General features: G+C 35.8%; 2 protein-coding genes across 3 annotated transcripts; one reads left to right on the top strand and one right to left on the bottom strand.

Annotated features, from left to right (window-relative positions):
• Window positions 1–205: 205 nt before the first annotated feature.
• On the top strand, window positions 206–7,723 carry LOC107824881 (folate transporter 1, chloroplastic). 2 transcript variants are annotated; one of them, XM_075235280.1, is made up of 11 exons: window positions 206–613; window positions 709–785; window positions 1,598–1,674; window positions 2,747–2,837; window positions 3,429–3,519; window positions 4,249–4,322; window positions 4,530–4,643; window positions 5,531–5,602; window positions 5,788–5,808; window positions 5,934–6,001; window positions 7,268–7,723. In XM_075235280.1, exons 1-11 carry the CDS (start codon window positions 487–489, stop codon window positions 7,398–7,400), a joined length of 945 nt encoding a protein of 314 aa, XP_075091381.1. In that variant the 5' UTR covers window positions 206–486; the 3' UTR covers window positions 7,401–7,723. The 2 variants fall into 2 exon arrangements, with proteins under 2 accessions (XP_075091381.1, XP_075091382.1); XM_075235281.1 differs by having other exon boundaries at window positions 4,533–4,643.
• A 1,462-nt stretch (window positions 7,724–9,185) lies between these two features.
• On the bottom strand, window positions 9,186–15,002 carry LOC107824880 (putative ubiquitin-conjugating enzyme E2 18). Its single transcript, XM_016651687.2, has 6 exons — window positions 14,914–15,002; window positions 14,605–14,708; window positions 14,247–14,349; window positions 13,889–13,952; window positions 9,743–9,831; window positions 9,186–9,538 (listed from the first exon to the last, which is right to left on the bottom strand). The coding sequence occupies exons 1-6, from the start codon at window positions 14,941–14,943 to the stop codon at window positions 9,443–9,445; spliced, it is 486 nt and encodes a 161-aa protein (XP_016507173.1). The 5' UTR covers window positions 14,944–15,002; the 3' UTR covers window positions 9,186–9,442.
• Between the last annotated feature and the right edge of the window lie 5,244 nt (window positions 15,003–20,246).

Below are 20,246 nucleotides of genomic sequence, written 5' to 3' on the forward strand. Positions count from 1 at the left end.
AGTGGGTGTAATTCACACACACAACAAAGGTTAATATCACATTTTAAACAAGAAATAATTGAAATAAGAAAAAAAAAATCATCAAAATAAGAATAAAATAAGTAAAAAAGAAAAAAGCAAAAGAGGTATGTCTCTTTCTGTTCTTCCTCGCACCCCACCCCGTTTCATTTCTTTTTCCTATTAGCTTCCCCCACCAAAAAAAAACCTCCCTTTTCGTTTTTTTTTTTCCCTGCACGCTTCTTCCCCACTGTGCCCCCCTCCCCCTCCTTCAAAAAAACAAAAGAAAAATAACCCAATCGAACATCTCCCCCCTCCACAATTACTGAGCAGGCGCATGCTGCGGACACGTCAGGCGTCACCGGGGCTTAATACGACGCCGCTTAGTTTGCATAGGAAGTTCCATTTCATTTTTGCCAGCTGCAAAAAGTAAAAGGCGAAAAGAAAAAGAGTGTTAGGGGGGAGGGGAAGCCAACGTTAGACGAAGCCATGAAAAAAATGGCAGGTTTGGCGTCGGCAGACTGGCAATGGGAAAACGCCACCGCCGGCGCCGTGGCTGGCCTCGCCACCGTCACTTTCTCTCATCCCCTTGACGTTGTTCGTACAAGGTTCCAAGGTAACTGTCTCTATGCTTTTAATGCTATGTAGCAAAATGAATGATCTCGTATTGTATTTTCGACCTTGATTTTGACGTAAATGTTAAAATCATAGTTTACGATGGAAGAATCTCGAACGTCCCGGCCTATAGGAACACTCCTCACGCTTTATTTACCATTGCTCGAACTGAGGTTTGTTTTTTCTGATTCTTTTAATTTCCATACATATATTGAAGCTTAGCTATATATGTATATTCCAAAAGAAACTGCTTTTCAATTCATCAAGTTGGTAGTTTTTCATGAAAGACGAATCATATAGTAATATGTTAAGGATGCATGTTTCATGAATTTTGAGCTTCTCAAATAGATAATATCAGCATCGGGAAAATAATTGGTACATGGTTTACTGTTGAGTGAATGCCCTGACCTAGGTGTATCTAAATGGCATGGTTTCAGCAAGTATCCTTCTATGGCGAAATGAGGTCATGTTTGTGTGGACCCTAGTACTATTAATTGATACCTACGGAGTTTTATGGTTGCTTTCCTGAATTCTCCACATTATGATATCCAATCTACGGTAGCAATATCCATTTTATCTCTCAAGAATCTTCTTGGAACCGAGAGGAAGTGTATCCTAATAGAGTTTGTACATTGCTACTCCAACTGGAAAGACAGGTTTTCTTATAACGATGGTTAAGTTCTTTACTTGAATGTCAAGAGGGGAGTGAGATGTCAGTATGCAAATCTTGACTGAATCTTTCTTGTTACTTAGAGTTGATTCATTCAGCCTCGTGACATAATCATAGGGAGAAACTCCATCACACTTTGTCAGTCACGATCAAACATCCTGCTGACGTATGCTTTTGTATATGAAGCTCCTTTCCTTGCTTCCCACTTTTGAGTTTTGTGCTGCAGACTGCTGAATCTTTACCTTATCACCCATGTAAGTGCTCATGTTTCCACCAAGATGATTTCATTAAGTTATCATATTGTCTTTGCTGCAGGGTCTTAGAGGACTTTATGCTGGCTTTTACCCTGCTGTTCTTGGGTCAACTATTTCATGGGGTTTATATTTCTTCTTGTAAGTAAAGATCTTCTGTTGATGTCCTTGATAATAGTACTATTTTATAGTATTTCATTGGAGAACGTTAAAGACTGAACTTCATCTCCCAGATCCCAAAAGCATCTTTGGAATCAATTATGTGATTGTATAAATTTTTTGCATGTTTTAGCTCTCTTCCTCTCCGCAAGAGGGCTGCTCTCCATGAGTCTATCTTTTTTGCCCTTGTGAAGTCTTTGCTCTACGCAAGTTGTATCCATGAGTACATGGAACATTATTCAGTCTCATTCAAGACCTGATCAAGGGATTTCCCCTTTTTATTTTTGGTCTAAGTTATTATATTTATTTGGTTTCCCCTTTGTAAAGCAATAAAAAAGAGACAAGAAATCAAATATAGCGAAAGAACAAATCTCTATTTGATAGAGCTTCTTACTATACCTATGAATTCCATTGCACATCGAAATATACATTGGAAGATCCCATTAGGTCTTTCAGTATCAGTACATTGATTGTTTCACTTGAATCTTGTATAGTCAATTTAATGATTGACAAGCTGTAAGTATTATTTTGTTTAAATAATCCATTTATTAAAAGAAAGTTGATTGTCTTAACATACTGTTTACTTTACTGTTTTTGATACTGAATTTACAGCGCTTCGTATTAATATCTACATCCATTACATGTCAGTTAATAGGTAACAATCACTATTTCATACATGGGATTGCTTGTAAGAGACACAATGTTCGCCTTGTAAGAAGCAGTCAACATTTAGGTTGCTTTCTCTTTGATTCCTTTTTTTTGTTTTTTGGATAAGGTAAAAGTTTATTTATAAGGTACCAAGATGGTACAAAATGATACTGCTTTCTCTTTGGTTTTTTTTTTTTTTTTTTTTTTTTTAATCAAGTAAGAGAATTTCATTAAAGGCATCAAGAAGATGCATAGAAAAAGAGGGTACAAGTAAATAGAGTGTGACTGCTTTCTCTTTGATTCTTCTTACATGTCTAGGCTTACCAAAAAATGGAAGAAAAAAAATATGTCTAGGCTTGAGAGACATCTTTCTCAAACTCATACATTTGAAATTTCCCTCCCACAGCTATAGCAAGGCTAAGCAAAGGTATTTGAGAAGCAGGAAGGAGCTAAGTCCCGGCCTTCATCTTGCTTCAGCTGCAGAAGCAGGAGCTCTGGTCAGTAGTCAGATTTCTGATGCTTTAATGAATGTGTAGTTCATGTGTCTGAATGTTCAGCATTTAATTGATCAGTTTTTGACAGGAGTGTCAAACATAGATAGTTGGAGGATGTCATTCTTTATTTGCTGCAGTAGTCGTTGTAGGAGTGCATGTTGTTGTCTTGCTGGTAGTGAATCCCTTTCTTTTACTGTTGTTAAAAATGTTACCAATGTAAATCCTTTTTCTCAAATAAAGGCAAGGTTGAGTAATAAACCTGTTGTTTTGGACAACAAAAAAGGAAGAAAAAAAAAGAGGTGATTCCCATCAATCGTTGGCAAACCACAAATGTCTGTGCTTAGGTGCTAGTTAAAAAATGGAGCTGGAGAATCTTATAGACGAACAAATTTGATTGTGTTGATATTTTTGTGGACTATCTTTCCCCCTTTTTCAGTTTTGATATCAACAGATTGATGACTTATTAGGTTTTACCACTGACACGAAAATCTTTAAGTGGACAAAATTTGTGGTGTGCTTATTTTAGTAACTTTAAGCACACCCCTAATATGCAGACTGTCATATATTAAAAAGGTTGTATTTGTCGGAATTCAGGTCAGTTTGTGCACCAACCCTCTTTGGCTTGTGAAAACAAGATTGCAACTTCAGACTCCTAATCAGATTCGTCCATACACCGGGTTTCATGGTCTGCTTCACTCTTGTATTAACTTGTCACCATCGTGTTTCATTGTGTATTTATCTAACTTTGAGCACTCTAGGACAACTTCTTTCCATCTTAATTTAATATAAGAGTTGCTTCCTCTATTTCTGCAATTTTGCGGTTCTACAGTTTCGCATCCTTTTTTTAATTTTTTTTTTATCAGACATCAGCCACAAAATGTACATGTATCTGGAATTCTGTTTGATAGCTTTTTGCTGTCCACAATAGATTCTTGTATGTCAAGAATGGACTTACCTATGGAAACTTATTCTTGATCACTATGTACAATTCTATGGAAACTTATTCTTGATCACTATGTACAATTCTTAGTTTTTTTAGATAGTTTCATTTCTTTTCTGGTAATTTGTCTCCAATAGTCAAAATTGACAAAACTCCTCTTTATAAAAAAAGAAAAAATTTGATAAAGCTCCTTTATCTCAGTACAGTAGTTGCATCTTGTGTCAATATCTCCTTCAAGGGTTTTAAATTGTTGATTATGTAACTTCTAGTCATTGACGTGGAAAAATGAAGAAGTGCTTTCTACTGATTAAATTCGAAAATTTAAAGATTTCTCGTGACTAGCAACATTCTTTTATTAAGCCTCTGCTCTCTTTTGTATCTGCATGCACATTCAGTCAGCCAACTGGCCTCTTTTGTATCTACTATCCTACTTATTAACTTCATATGAACGTTATTGTTTATGGATTGATTCAGATGCTGTAAGAACCATAATGAAAGAAGAAGGATGGAGGGCACTTTATAAGGGGCTTATGCCAGGCCTATTTCTGGTTAGAATTACATTTTCTTTTATTCTTGCACATAGTCTCTCTGCGGTTCTGTAAATGAATGTGTTCTTATCTTGGCGTAAATTTTCAAAGTTATACTTCATAGCTTCTTTTAACTTTTTGGATAGATTATCCAAACAAGATGTAACCAATTTAATGTTGAAATGTAACCTTTCATTCATGAAACACGCTGGTCTGCTGTTGCTTCAGCAGGTTACCCATGGCGCTATTCAGTTCACAGCATATGAAGAATTTCGTAAAGTTCTTGTAAGCTCGAAAGCTCAGGAAAATGAAAACACTCTTGCCTCAGCTGCTGACTTGTTGGTGAGGCTCTAAAAGCTTTGCTATTGCTTTCTTTGGATGTAATTACAACTGAATAGTTGTTTTTATCTTTGGATGACCAGCAAACCTGATCCCTGTACCTAAACACTGTCCAACTCTTAGTAGTGCGAGTTTCTTTCCTCATTATTTGGTCATGGTACTTGTGCACAAACAGTAAGTTGTGTTCTAGGAAATCCTGTTCGTGCAAAAACTTTCAAACATTTTCTCATCGAGCAACTAAGGTATCATTTCTATTTCATGTCTACGGATTATCCAAAGGCACATTAGATTTTTTTTCAGTCCCTAAATGACTGCATCAGAGCGACACTAGCCTGCCCAACCCCTTCCCCTCCCCCATTAAAAAGATAAATATACAACAACAATATAGCCGGTGTAATCCCACAAGTGGGGTCTGGGGAGGGTGGTGTGTACGCAGATCTTATCCCAACTACTAGAAAAAAGTAAAAATGAATATTTTTCTTTGATAAGCAGATCAGAATGATTCAGTTATTTTCTAAACTAACTTTGTGGTTCTTGTTATTGTTTATGTGGTGAGAGATGGTTTATTTTAAGCCAGTGAACTGCCACTCGTTGATCAATTTGTAGAAACCCATCTGCTCCTAAGTGGTGATATACTGTATTTTTTGTCTGAAAAGCAAGGAGACTTCATTAAGGCTAAAGTAAATGGAAAAAAATTGGTTGCACCATATCTGGAAGTTGATCATCACTCAAGAACACTATCAAATGCCAGTGATAGTGTGATCACTGTTATGATTAGTTTTCTTCGTCGGAACATAAGGAATAAAATAGGATTGCTAACTTCTCTTGATTGTCTTGAAGTAATACTGTAAACTTACCCCTTGGTATTTGCTCTTCAATTTCTTTCGCAGGATTCAGTTGACTATGCGACACTAGGAGCTTCTTCCAAGCTGGCAGCGATTCTCACAACGTACCCATTTCAGGTATGTTAGGGGTGTGATAAGTTTGTTCTTATCTCTGTTGTTGGGGATATGGGTTTGGGAACAGAAGGTTTTAAGAGCATTGTGGAGCACCCACCTAAAGGTGCCTATTTGTTCCAACAATCTTTTACTCTGTGCCCCTCGCTTTTCTCTTTATCTAATTATGTGTTTAAATGGAACTTTTGCAGGTTGTACGATCTCGATTGCAGGTAACTGCTTTTCATATTACTATTGTGACACTTGATGCAACTCTTCCTGAGGAGACAAGCATTTACTGGCTCTTGATTTTGATTTTCTGTAGAGTAGTTAAAAGGTCTATCTTCTCTTTGAACAGCAACGACCAAGTACAACTGGAGTTCCGAGATACATGGATAGCTGGCATGTTGTGAAGGAAACTGCAAGGTCAGGATAAATTTCAGCCTTATTTACTGCTGATGCACTTGATTGGCATCAAGCATTGAGTTTCTTTATATTGAACTGTGTTCAGAATTTAAATATCTGTTCATCGAATGCTCTTAATTGTGGCTTACAGTATCAGGGAATCAAACTGAGAATAAACAAAAGCCAAAGAAATTATCATTCCTTTTTATTTATTTTTCTACACTGACACTGTAATTCTTTTTTAAGACCGTTTAGTTTAGTAAAAGGTTTCCAGTCAGTTATCGAACTCCTTAAAAGAATACTTAATACAAAAGTATATGCATGGGAAGCAAATTACATGTTTCAAGCAAATTACATGTCCTCTCTCGATCCTTATTTTTTTCCATCCTGTGTCTTCCCGTCATTTAATAACATGCAATAAAGATCGTCTACATTGTAAAATAAGAGAAGAAAGTAGAACCCCCCCTTTATTGGCAAAAGTAACCCTTAATTTTTCCCTCTTGTTCTTTTCTTTCGTATTGTGGAAACAGGTAAACAAATGATATGAAATTTGAGTGAACTTTCATCATTTAGTTATTGAAGAATTTTTAAAATATACATTTGATTGTTTCTTATCACCAATATTAAAAAAAAAATTATACAGTTGATTGTTGGAAATTTTGTGATTTCTTGATGTTAACTGTAGACTTAACAGAAACAAAATAGATTTATGCCACATTAGAAAAGTTCAACCTTGGAAGGAGGTATAGTTCCTCTCAAAAATATGTATCCCTTATTGAATCTTCTTGGCGTAAATTGGAATGATAGATGATAGTGAAACCCTGTTATAGTTCATTAAATCTTATGTATAGATAGTCAGTGTTTTTCTCCTTCTTCAAATCTCCTTTTGCTATCTTTTTGGATGTAGTTACAACACTTTAGTGTTGGCTTCTGACATCAATAATACTTACCATTTCAAATAAAAAGTGTACACCATATTTTCTCTATAAAAATAAAATAAATAAACCTGATTTGCTAATTACCTTTATGTCTTAATCCACGTCACCAAGTTAGCACCCACTTGTGTAAAATGTTATTGCACTTATAGTGTAAAAAATAAACTACTTTTTCTCAAAAATCTAGTAAAGCAATTGCAGTTTCATGCTAGGGGTTTTGAAGAGTCAATCCTGAATTCTTATGAAAATCTTCACGACTTATAATACTAGAGAAACGACTAAAGTTTCTGTCATATCATGTATCAATGGAGTTCTAGTTGTTACCAGATATTGAATTTTTTTTATCTTACAGGTTTGAGGGCATACAAGGCTTCTACAGAGGTATCACCGCGAACATGCTGAAAAATGTCCCTGCAGCTTCCATTACGTTCATCGTCTATGAGAACGTCCTAAACCTGCTAAAATTGTCTAGGAGAGAGTATTAGTTCTTTTACATCCTTTTTCCTCCCGTTCTTGTTGTAGCATTAGGATTCTACACTAGTGAAATTTTTTGGGAAAAGGTATACTCAGATTTGAGAGGGGTACAAATAGGTTCATGATACCACTTTACTGGCAGGCGCACTTGTTAATATTTAGAGTCTTTGTAATTTATCAGAAAAGAAATGATCTTCGGTCTTTGTTCAAGTACCCAGGAGACTGCTGCTGTAGCAAGAATAATAGCGGAATCTATGCTTTGACTGTATGTGATCTTTGTTACTTAAATGCATGTTCGTGGTTGTTTGAAAGGGAAACTTGAAGAGATGTATCAGAGTTTGCTCTCTCGCTTGATCTTTGTTCTTGTTTTCTTTAATTTGCTATTCCATCGAGCCTTTGTAATTTTTTGACGAGGAAGAAAGATCTAGTTGCATGCTACCAACTATTTGAAGAAGAAAAATATATCGAGGAATGAACAGAAAGGAAATCCCAATTACAAGTAAATCACTTTGACAAAGGTGCTACACAACTAAGGACATATGATGACTCAATGCAGGAAACTGGTCCTTCGTTATGTTGCTCTTTATTCTTGACGCCTTGAATGTCACTTGCAGGTTGGCAATACACTTGAGAGAGAGCTTGATGAATTCTAGAGTGTGCAAGTGTGATGTTTTGCCTTTGCTTCATGTTAATATTACATAAGTGCCATCACTTGAATGATGCAAGCATGTCTGGTACAAAGGCATTCCCCATAAAGTGACTGCTCTACTGTTTGCACTGTTGCGTGTGTGCAGAGGAACAGTTGCAGTTACTTTACAACTGTGGGGAGTTGACTGGTACTGTCAGCAAGGGAACTGATGTCGATCTGTTCCCTCTGTTGTTTCTTGGACTCTGAATGTTGGAACATGCCCCAGACTTGAGACTAGTTGATCTTGAACACTCAGAGGACGTGGAACAGGTTCCCCATCTGGTTCTCAACAATAAGTTTGTTAAATCATCAAAACATAGTAAGACACATAACTTATCACAGTCCAATTTCAAATCTAGACTTAACAGTTGTCTAATCTTGATTTTCTTGGATTCTGATTAAAATTTCGTATTTGGTTAAGTGCCAGTTTGAAAAGCTTGATCGATAGAATTAGATAGTCTTGGAAGATTTTAGATATGTGACTACATTGGCAAAGACAAGTACCTGATCAACTTTGGCAAATTGATGTGAGAGGGTTTAGGAGATATGTCTTATCATGAAACATGCGGCAAAAGAACTTAGTGACGTCAACCTAATCATATACGTACTAATTTGCTTAGAGATGTGTATTTTTGCGAGTACAAATATAGGAGTCGACCTCTATATATGACAAAAGTGGTATATGTTTGCATATGTGCACATGTACACGTAGACGTGCACATAGCTGTTCTTTTTTCTTCTTTTGCCAACAATTTATAACTGATCTAGCTTATGCTCACCTCAACTATTATCTGATCTAGCTTAAGCTCACCTCAACTATTTCATCGAGTACTTACTACCTCCCACTAACACATGTACCGGACTGAGAAGAAATCACTTAATATTTTTTTCTCTACTGAGATTTGAACCCCAATCTCCCATGATTTTTACTCGCTTGCATTAATAGGCCATACCGTTGGGTGCATGTCTTATTACAAACTACCTATGACAAAAGGAGTGGAGGGTCCAAAAAACTAGAAACCTTCATAGTATTATTTAACAGATATTACTCAGCAGGCTAACAAGGAAACAAAAGTCACCAGCCAGACAAAGCAAAAGTGCAAACTTGTTTAGACGCCAGAAGAAAATTCCTCATGAGGTATCAATTAGGCTGTAGTGCATTTGATAAGAGTACATAATCTTGCACAAGTAGCTCAAAAGGAAAATCAGTCTCTCATTTACAAATACTGGACAGTAAAGGCCAATTTCCTGCACATAAGTTTTGTGCTGACACTGGCCATGGATATTTAGAAGTGTTTGACATTAGCATTTGATTTTAAGTAAGCAAATGCAGCAATGTTGGCTCAAGGGTCAGATGGACACCCATCACACCTTATCATCATGGAACCACCACCTGGTTTCCTTGGGAGATCTGCCATTTCTACAGTTCTTCACGTAGCGGTCATTATCTTCGGGGCGTTGCTGCACAAGTGACGGGAACCAATAAGAATTAAAACTAAGATAAAGCACGAAAAGCCCGTCCGAACAATGTGGTAGATTACATATTTTCGCAGAGTACAAGGAAGAAATAGGTCCCGACATATTTGGAACAGCAGGCCCTTTTAGCATAGCGCAATCTCATAATAGCAACTCAAATTAACATTATAAGGGACACATGAAACGCACCTTCACAGTTGAACTTGACAGCATGGAGAGAATGCTGATGCATATAGAACTGACTGTCATGGCAGGAGACCATGAATCATACAAAATATCTGCAAAGACATGAAGAAGCTGTTGTCAACTGCTGGCTTTACTGATGCATCTCCAATTTCTATCAGGTGTAGAAGAATCTTTCATGAGATGGAAGCTTAGCTCTAGGTCGCTAGCACACCAATTAGTGAACTGCCCATCGACCTTTAAGTTTTCACCCGCAGAAAAAAAAAAGACTGCTATTTAACAGCATAACAGGAGAAACTAGAGAAAGAAAAACTAAAGATGGTATTTCAAAGTTTTCCACCTCTACGCCTTACAAGTCCAAAGGTCAGTTAAGTAAGATGTTATGTGAATGTGATTTCTGCAAACCCGCATTAGAGGAAGAAACTAGTAATAAAAAATATATATAAAAAAACTGAAGAATCTGATTTCTGTGAACCCTGACCAGCGTATTTGAAGAACCTTTCAGTTTGAATAGGGTAATATAAGATAAGACAACGAGCTCACAGGCTATGTCAACACAAAAGAATTCAGATTCACTCTTATTTGTTACACATAAATAGATTTAACTTAGATGTGAATGGTTCCTCTAATAGAAATTGAAGTTTATTTGGTACAAAATTTAGTTTCAGGAAAGGAACTTCGGCCTTAATCAATAAATTTAGTTAACAAATGCACAAGGAAGTTCAAATTTAGAAAGAACAGATGATATATAAGTTATTCTCATGATGATTCAGTTCCAACAAAATGAAACATTCACCAAAATAACCAATACTTTCTGGTCCTAGTTGGAACTAATTTTGGATTAATTGAACTTCACAAAGAAACTGAGAGCAGACTGCCACTAATGACATAAGTGGACTCTTGGTTTCTGCTGATGCATCCAAGTCAAACAAACAGGGCATGGATATGAGCGCTTTTCATGCATCTTACAAAACACCGGATACCAGCAAGAGATTGATAGCGGATGCTAGAAAATCTGGTGCTCGTGCCGATGCCAACCTAGTATAGGTTATGAAGGTTAAACCTCCAATGCCAGGTTTTATATACTCTGTAAGCCGAATTCAATGTGTGAGCATTAATGTTCCAACCCCTCCAAAAAGATTAGCATTTAGTGCCATTTAGTTGAGATAAGAATAGCATCTCCCCTATTACGTACATACAACTTTTACAACACATTGTAACGATGTCATTATAGTAAAAAATAATCTGACTATTTTGGAAGATTCTCATAAAATACTTCAAAAACTGATACGGCACCGTAAGTTACTGAAATCACTATTTCAAGCAAGAAGTTGATGGCCAAAATATTTTACCAGAAAAGATAAAAAATATAGTAGTAAATAACAAATCATTCATCTCCATGAGTCAAGAAACAGCAAGTCATTTTCGTTCTATTTATTTTTTTTTTGGATGAAGGAAACAGTTTTCAATGTCAACCAGCCAGTTACTCAAATTTATCAAAATCATTGTTGAAATCATTATAACATAGCTGGCAAACCTGGCCATTCGTTGCTACACTAATTCAATCTATTATGCCGAAGTTTAACAAAACACTGACACCTCTTAATATGTCCAAACGACCGAACTGCTCACATCCCGATTCTAAAATGCTAATTAGCTAGCTTTATTTCTGATAATTACCGAAGCAATAAACAGCTCATTCTCTTTTTTTTTTTGATAAGGTAAATTGAAAACAGCTCATTCTCCTAACATGCAACTCCATCTAAGAGGAAGGAAGAGAATTTGTGGAAATCATGATATGCTAGTAACTACAGAGTACGTAACTTGGTTCCAAACGAGAATGAATGATGTGGAACAACCCATAACACAAAGAGCCAAAAACAGTGATGTTTCATGGGATATCAAGAAAAGACCAACTTTAAGCTCACACGGCTCTTCGGCAATTAGGCAAGTAAGAAAAAGATTTACCACAATTGTGCCATGCAAAAGTAGAAACTGCAGAAACATATTAATTTCGAAAAACCACTTACTTTTGGCAGATTAAGGTATCGCTTCTGTAGAATGGTGCTACTATGCTTTTATTTATCAGGAGAGAAAGGAAAATTCAAATCTATTTCAGAAAAGAAAGTAATGCGTATGGCTTTTGTGTTGTACTTATGTTGAAACAAGACGGTAGAATGGACCCAAAAACGGACAAAATGCAGATGCAATGCTTATTCTACTCGCGCAAGAGTAGGGTTTACATGCAGTCAGTTTTATTATGTGTTGGGTTTTATCCTTTTTTATAACAGTGGTATCCGGGCCAGCTTGCGCACATCGACTAATTCCACCAGACCTGCTACCTCCCACCTAATTCTATCAACCAAGGCTTAAACAGATGGGAAGAAATAACCTAGTGTTTCAGTCTGTAGATAGGCAAATCCATCCTCGTCCAATTTTGCTTGGTTTTTCTCTTTCCGGTTTGGGCCTTTTATCGGCTTCTAATTTTCTTTTGTTGGGCTTCTTATCTGCCATCGTCTTAATTTCCCCTTACACACCCTACCTGTAGTGATCGTTCACATCAACCTCCAATTCCACAAGCGGATTGTTGACTAGGAGCAGTTTAATGCTTCTAGGCTCTATCCATTATAAGGTATATAAATATGAGATGCTAATTCAGATATCAATGTGGTTGTCTCTATCGGGCTTGTGAGATTAGGGGACGGTAAAATTAAGGATCAATTTGTTAATCTTCAAATGTTGCGTAACCAACAAGAAACAGAAAAAGGTTTCGATTAGTTACTCAACCTTTTAATTTAAAGCATACAGACCTCCTAATCTCATCTGAGAGCCCAGTATACTTAATAATGAAAGGAACTTCAAGCTTTAAACCACATTTTATTGGTGATTCAAGCTTCATATAACCAGAATTATTTAAGCAGCCAAGTCTCACCTTTTTCAAGTAATCCTAGTAAATTTCCACACGACGTCTCAAAATTTTATTTTGTAGTTTTTATTCGGTTATTTTTTCTCCCTTTTCAGAAAACCGATAACCAAACCAGAGAACCCCAACTTCATAAATGTTTCGAAAATAAGAATGTAATGATTGTTATCTTTGGTAGTGATACATCTTTAAATAAGAGATCTTGTCAATTTTGCAAACCCATGATACTTAATAAAATGAAGCCACCGGAAGCTTAGACCACCTCTTGATGGTCATTCAAGCCGCAAGGACAATGACAAGAATCTTGTCAGCAGTCAGATTACACCTTCATAAAGTAATCCTAGATATATTCATATTATATCTCAACAATTTTGATTTTTCGCTTTACTGAGGTTTTTATTTTCTTCCAGAAAATGGAAAAGGAATGTATAGATTGTCGTCTTTGGTAGTGATATCGCTCTCAAAGAAGGAGACTTGTTAAACACACTTTTAGTGCTTGAACAATCGCACGTCCTCAGATTAAAATAAAGAGGGAAAAGAAAAAAGATTTCCTTCTAGAAAGAGCAGCTCGTTCAAAAGCAGTTACACGCTCAATCCAATGAAAAAGCATACTTATACATAAGAAAGACGAATCTCTTTCTCTTTGCTTATGCAATTTCAGAATAATAAGCTCAGCCTATTTAGATACCAAATTGGATCTGTTCAGAGAAAGTACAAGAGCTTTCCCCATGACCTAAGAAGTGGTTTTTTGACCAAATCTTAATAACTTCTTGTCTGACTGTTGTAAGTTTTGCACAAAAGTTAAAACCGCATAATGCACACCCCTAGCGAAGAGTGTTTTACAAATGAAAAAGACTTCTTTTTTCAATTATTTAACAAATCCTTGACTATTGCTCCCTTAGAGAGTATGGATAAGCAAATAGAATTGGACTTGAATGAAAAACAGTCAATAAAGAGAAAAGGACACTGAGAACCATGCAATAATATCATTGACATTGGGCAACAATCAATCATTCACAACAATTCTTAGATAAAGCCGTTTAAAAGCACTTCAAGTACCAATATACTAGGCATCTAATCTTTAGCAGTGAAACAAGTATGCACCATGAAATCATTTACCACATGACCATGCATGGAAATTCAAACGTTTGAACAACAAATAGCGACAAAATTATTGTACTTCTCGTAGTTGTAAGAAATAGAAGATATGTGGTTACATATATAACTACCTAAACAGATGTGCCCGTTGCTATAGATATGAGGGTGTAACGGAGCTGGTGGCACAAAAATCACCTGCATCAATATGGTAGTCAGCCAAAATAAGTAAGATATGAGTTTCAATCGCAATCTTTGAAATTAAACAATCATTCTTTTGACCCCATATGAGAATAACATCAACCAGTATCACCCAATATGTAGACAAAGGAGTGATACAGTAGCGGAGATCGCCCTACGTCTCCAGCTATGAGGTACGTCGTTCAAGTCACCAAGAGAGTAAAGTGGAAAACCACTGTTTGGTCCGGGTAGCAGGGATTTGGGGTGGAGGATAGGTTTAGCATATAAAAAAAAGAGTAAAAGTGTATACACCTGGGGAGCTTCCATAGGATAATGTTCAGGGAAATCAACTTGAAGCTGATAGGTTTCATTAGCATAAAGCGTTCCGGGAGCACCATTCACTTCAATTATCCACCTTCTCACCAAAGAATCACATCAATCAAAACTCAAAAGCTATTGTCATCAAATAACCGTTACCTTCTAAGAAAACAAAACTTAACCAAAAAAAGATTCTTTTATTTATTTATTATTATTTATAAAGATTAACAATAAAGAATCTCTAATGAATTACTGTACCACAGATCATAAATTGCAGTAGGCTAAAAAGGGTAACCAATAAATTGACTGAAAAAACAAAAAAGACAAATAAAAATAGAGAAAAAGGAGAGACCTTTGCAGATTATCAGTGACTTTATGTTTGAAACCAGAAGGGGGATTGACCTGCCACTCCACCAACTCTTTCTGGAGTCGATTGCATGCTATCTTGCTTAATGTCTGATCAATAATTCAATCGAAACACCAAAACACACAAAGGAATTACCAAAAACAAAGGGTCAAATACAAGTTAAGACATAAAGGTGGAGGAAAATAGAGGGAGTAATAAGAGGAAAGAAAGCTCATATATATTAAGGCAGATAGAGAAGGAAAATTAGAAGAAAGAAGAAGAAGAAGGAAGAGGAGGAGGAGGAGGAGGAAAAACCTTGCGAGAGGAGGCGGAGGAGCTGGTCATAGCTTGCAGCAGCGTTGGGTCGAGACGACGATGTCGATGAAACAAACTACAAACACAGAAGAATAAGAATTGGCTTGGTTAATAATTCATTTATTCATGCCCCCGCCCCCCGCAACACCCCCCCCCCTCCCTCTTCCTTTTTGTTTTTCTCTATCATTTGTTTTTTCCTTCTAATTAGTTTCCACTAAATATTTAATTAATCAGGTAACCAAGGTAATTTCGATTAAATCTGATAAATCGTAGTTTGATAAAAAAAACACAACTAATTTATTATTGCATGTTAAATTATTAAGTATTAACAGTAAAAGAAATTTACATTGTCTATGTACAATTATAAGAAAAATTCTTCATCACATTACTTTTTATTATTGCTCTCTTACTATTTCAATTTACTAGATTTACTATACGCGCGTTGCACGTGTGTGTAGCGTCATTCAATTAAAACTATATACATTGACGTTAAAATAAACTACAATATTTGTATAAATAATGAAAGTAAATGTTATCATATTGACACAATAGTTGAATTCAATATCTTCCGACTACGCAAAGATGATGAAGTTTAATTAATTATACATTATTTTATAATTATACTTATCTTATAATATGAGATACAAATATGTTAAATTATGTATCACCCGATATATCTTTAGGAATACATTTTTTCTTCTATTATTTTATCCTCATTTCTTTAGGTTTGCATTTTAACCAATTTAATTCTTAGAACTATAACTGAATTTATTTTATTTTCTGATTTCTTTCATCGCCAATATCTTTTTATGATAAATAATATTTGTCTTCTAAGATTGTGTAAACTTGAAAAATTATTTTACCTATATGATGAATTTGGGAAGAATAAAATTGGATTATTTTGCTAATTAGTTAATTTAAATACTTAATTATTCTTTAAAAATATTTAAAACCATATATTAAATATTTACTTATAACAGATTTTATCCACACAAAAAAACTATTTTTAAATGATAAATATTTAAACTTTTGTACTTTATGTTTGTCTAAGCGTTAGAGTAAATAACTTTTGTCAATCACTTTTTTTGTCTTTTTCTTTGCTATTATTAAGTATTTTTGTAATTATATATTTAATTATGTTTTAAAATCTACAATAATATTTATATCTAAGCAAATTATTAATCAAGGAATAAAATTAATAGTCAGTAGACCAATCTCACATAGACTACTTAGAGCACTTACAATTTAATTATGAATTGGGATAAACGACCAAGCAAAATGTTTCTTCTTTCTTTAATCTTTTCTTTATTTTATTTTGTTTGCATAATAATTGCTCACCTGAAATTTAACGGAATTAAACATTCTCTTTTGAGCTTAATAATGTTTAATTAGAGACAATTATAGGCATAAAGGTTCCAGTTTTATTCAATCATACTTTAATTCTAGGATTTATATAAGGTAAAATATTAATAATTTTAAAGTTCTAAATATAAGGTTCTCACTTAATTCAAATAAAGAAAGGTCAAATAAATAAAATTTGATTCAATTTCCAACTCTTAAATATTATCTAGGAAAATAATCAAATGACTATTTTGTCTAGTGTGAACTATATTATAAAAGGGTAAAAAAATAAACGACATTTCGCTAAGGGCCTTCGTACTTTTAATATAGTATAGATATAGATATAGATTTTAAATTAAATAATATTTTCTTTAATTGCTTTTATATACCTTTTTTAATTATGAGATAATAGTCTATATTGTTTTTTTAATGTAAAATAGGCAAATTCTTATCTTAACATAATTAAGAAATTAAAATTAGAAATGAGACTGGAAATTTAAAACTATGAAGCTCTTTGGGTATAAAGAGTTCCAGACCCGTCTAAGTACATTGTATTGCTCTGTCTCTTTTTTTTTTTTTTTGGGAGAAAAACATATGTTATTTCCCCTTTTTCCTAATTTCTTATTGTTTATTAGAAATAATCTACGACTATAAATTATACAGTTTAAGATGGAAAGAAAAAGAACATTAATCGAAATGAGATCATGACATGTGAGGAGAATCTGTCTTTCGTATAATATATGATCAAATATTGTTGAAGATAAACTCATTTTTCATTTTGTTGACTTAAAAAGTATACGTTGACTATTTAATGAAATGGAGTAACTAAAGTATAATAGAACATGTTCTGTCCAACTAAAGTCTGGTCCCACTACATCTAGCAAAAGATTATATACTTGTCGATTGGACACCTGTACTTGTCCTACCTACAACTTGAGTTTTAAACTTTTAATCAACTAAAGGTGTTTAAATAGGAAAAATAAGAGTCGAAGTGTCGGCTTTAAAAACCGAGACAAAATACATATGTAGATTTAAGAAATTAGGTCTTTTGAAACTAAGTTTTCTAGATTCTCCAAAGGGAAATTCTGATTTTTTTTTTTGCGTTTGATTTACTCTTAAAAATATTAATGAAAGGCATTTATGTTACTTTTTTATTAGTGAAAACCTACTTTATTTTGTTTTGATTCTCGAAATATATTAATTTTGAAAATGTGGAATAGTATTATCCAGTCATCACCAAGTGTTATATATATATATATATATATATATATATATTGTATAGGTCGAAATCTGTCTCAGTACTTGAGACTAAGTAACATCGAGAAAAGAGTTAGTTGAGGTCGACCAGGAGATGGCAAAGCCCGTGGTCGAGATGCAAAAGATGGTCGATGTCGAACGCTGCAAAAAGAGCTGTAACAGCTAGTTTATTAGGGCATGATATTAAAGAGAATATTCCATTGGATATACTTTGTACTTGTACTATTAAGGTTTATTGGCGGTATGTCCCAAATAAATAGGAAAAATCATAAGAACTAGGGGCATGTGATATTCATTGTGATAAGAGCAAATTTTGCTAAAAGGTTCTCTCTCTCTTGTAAAGATACAACGACTACCTTTTTATCAAGATTCTTACTCATATTATTACACACTTTTCCATCAGATCCGAGAATATTTCGAATGTCCTAAGATCTGTCTGTCACTCATCATTGTCAGGAGGAATAATTACCTAGCTCATTATTTATTGGGTGAACCAATTCTCCTATTTACTTAAATGCCATTTATTGTTATTTATTGCTAGTCATTTTTCCATTAATACATATATCTTTCGAAACACACATTAAATGCTACTGTCGATTCTCTATTAGAATTATCTAAACGTTAATCATTTTGTCAGAATCCACATCTAGAGATATTATTCTTAACCAGGTTTAACCCGTTATTTTATAAATATAATCCTTTTAACCAGGAGTTAATTTTGTTGGTCAAATAATTGAACGCCGTCTGTGGGGATTATCTGGTTAAATTTTTTAGTTTCTTCTAGATCTATAACTAGCACTGGTCACTAGCGTAAAAAAAATGGAGGGCAAGAACAAGATCCCTTTTCTTTGCATGCACAGATCTAATATGGCAGGCAACAGAGAAGAACGAATGAGAATAATGAGTGACCTCCCAACCAACATCATGAACGTTATCAATGAGAGCTCTGAAGCAATGGACGAGGACGCAACGCCCAATGCCTCCCCTAGGCGAGGTGGGTCACCCCTCCCACACTGTAGCATCACAAAATCTCTTGGTAAGGGAGCCTCCATATCCGTGGTGGAGGAGGCGCCACCAGCAGTAAAACAATCTCCTTGAGGCCTGGCTAACTGACACGCTAACCAACCTCCATAAGCCCGCTCGGGACACGGCTACAGAAAATGCAAAGACTTGTGTTATACCATCAGCGGACGAGCAGCATGATCAATTCCCTCCTCCTCCAACGACAGGTATTACTCACAATGTTATTAATAGTGCAGGTGACGACACTCTCGCAGCCATTTTGAATAGGATGAAGGAAATGAAAAATGAGAACAAAGCACTTCGGGACCAAATGAGAGAACACCAAGAAAAGGTCGATAAGATACCAGGCACCCCTAAACTCTTGCCGAAGAGAGATGCCGGTCGGTTCATCGAGCATCCGTACAATGATGATGCCGCCCCACATGCCATACCAAAGACCTTTAAAATGCCGCCCTATCTGAAAATATATGATGGCACGACCGACCCCGTAGACCATGTGACTCACTACGTCACCACCGTGAAAGGCAATGACCTCGTCAAGGAACAAGTATCCTCCATTTTGTTAAAAAAAAATCGGCGAGACCCTTACGGGAGGAGCATTAATCTGGTATTCATAACTGCCTGCGCGTTCTATTGAAACCTTCGAAAAAATGGCCGATAAGTTCGTAACGGCCCATGTTGTGGCCAAAAAGGCAGAGGTGAGATTAAATGACATATTTGCTATTAAACAATCTCCGGGAGAGGGGTTGAGGGTTTTTCTCGCCCGGTTCAATCGAGTAAGAATGACCTTACCGAATGTATCGGAAGGGATGGCGGTCGCAACTTTTCAAAACGGGCTGAGCAGAAATAGTTTGAGGGCAACAAGAAAGTTACTAAGTCGGCTTATAATGAATTACCCCCCCCAACTATTTGGGATGAAATACACAACGCATATTGCGCCGAAGTCCGAGCAGACGAGGACGACCTCAATGGGCCGACCCATCAACTGATCTTGGTGCAAGCAGAATCCAGAAAAGATCGAAGAAATGATATCAGAAGAGATCTCGCAGCCTCGCGACCCAACCGGGAACGACATCTACCATATGTTTTGCGTCCTCCTCCCGCCATGAAGAGGGCCCGCCCCGATCGAGAACAGGGACTAACCGGAACGAAAGAGGTATGCCCCATTTACTATCCACTCACAATTTTTGTATGTCACCTACAGAAATAGTCTACGCTTAGAAAAGCTTGGACCAAAGGTGAAGTGGGCATAAAAGATGAGGTCGGGCCCGAGTACCAAAAAATTGGATGCCCTTTGCGAGTTCCATCAAGAGTGAGGAACAAAACTGAGGATTGCATCGCCCTAAGACAGGAGGTCATAAATATGCTACGACATGGATACCTCGAAAAGTTGCTGAGCGACCGGGGAAGGACAAACTTTGCCAGAGAAGGTGAACAACATCAAGGACCGGCAAAACCGCCCTCGCCACACCATCCACATGATCATTGGTGGAGGCGACGATGTTTCTATCAACAGTGTGAAGTTCACCACAACACACAAGCTCAAACGGTCGATCACCCACGAACGGTATGATGAACTCGAAGAAAGTATCATCTTCGATAAGTCATATACCAACAGTTTGTCTTTCCATCACTATGATGCCGTTGTTATCACTTTATGAATTTTAGATACCGACGTGAGACGTGTTATGGTAGACGATGGAAGCGGCGCA

The sequence above is a fragment of the Nicotiana tabacum genome, chromosome 17, assembly GCF_000715075.1.
Source record: "Nicotiana tabacum cultivar K326 chromosome 17, ASM71507v2, whole genome shotgun sequence".
In the NCBI taxonomy this organism is placed as follows: domain Eukaryota; kingdom Viridiplantae; phylum Streptophyta; class Magnoliopsida; order Solanales; family Solanaceae; genus Nicotiana; species Nicotiana tabacum.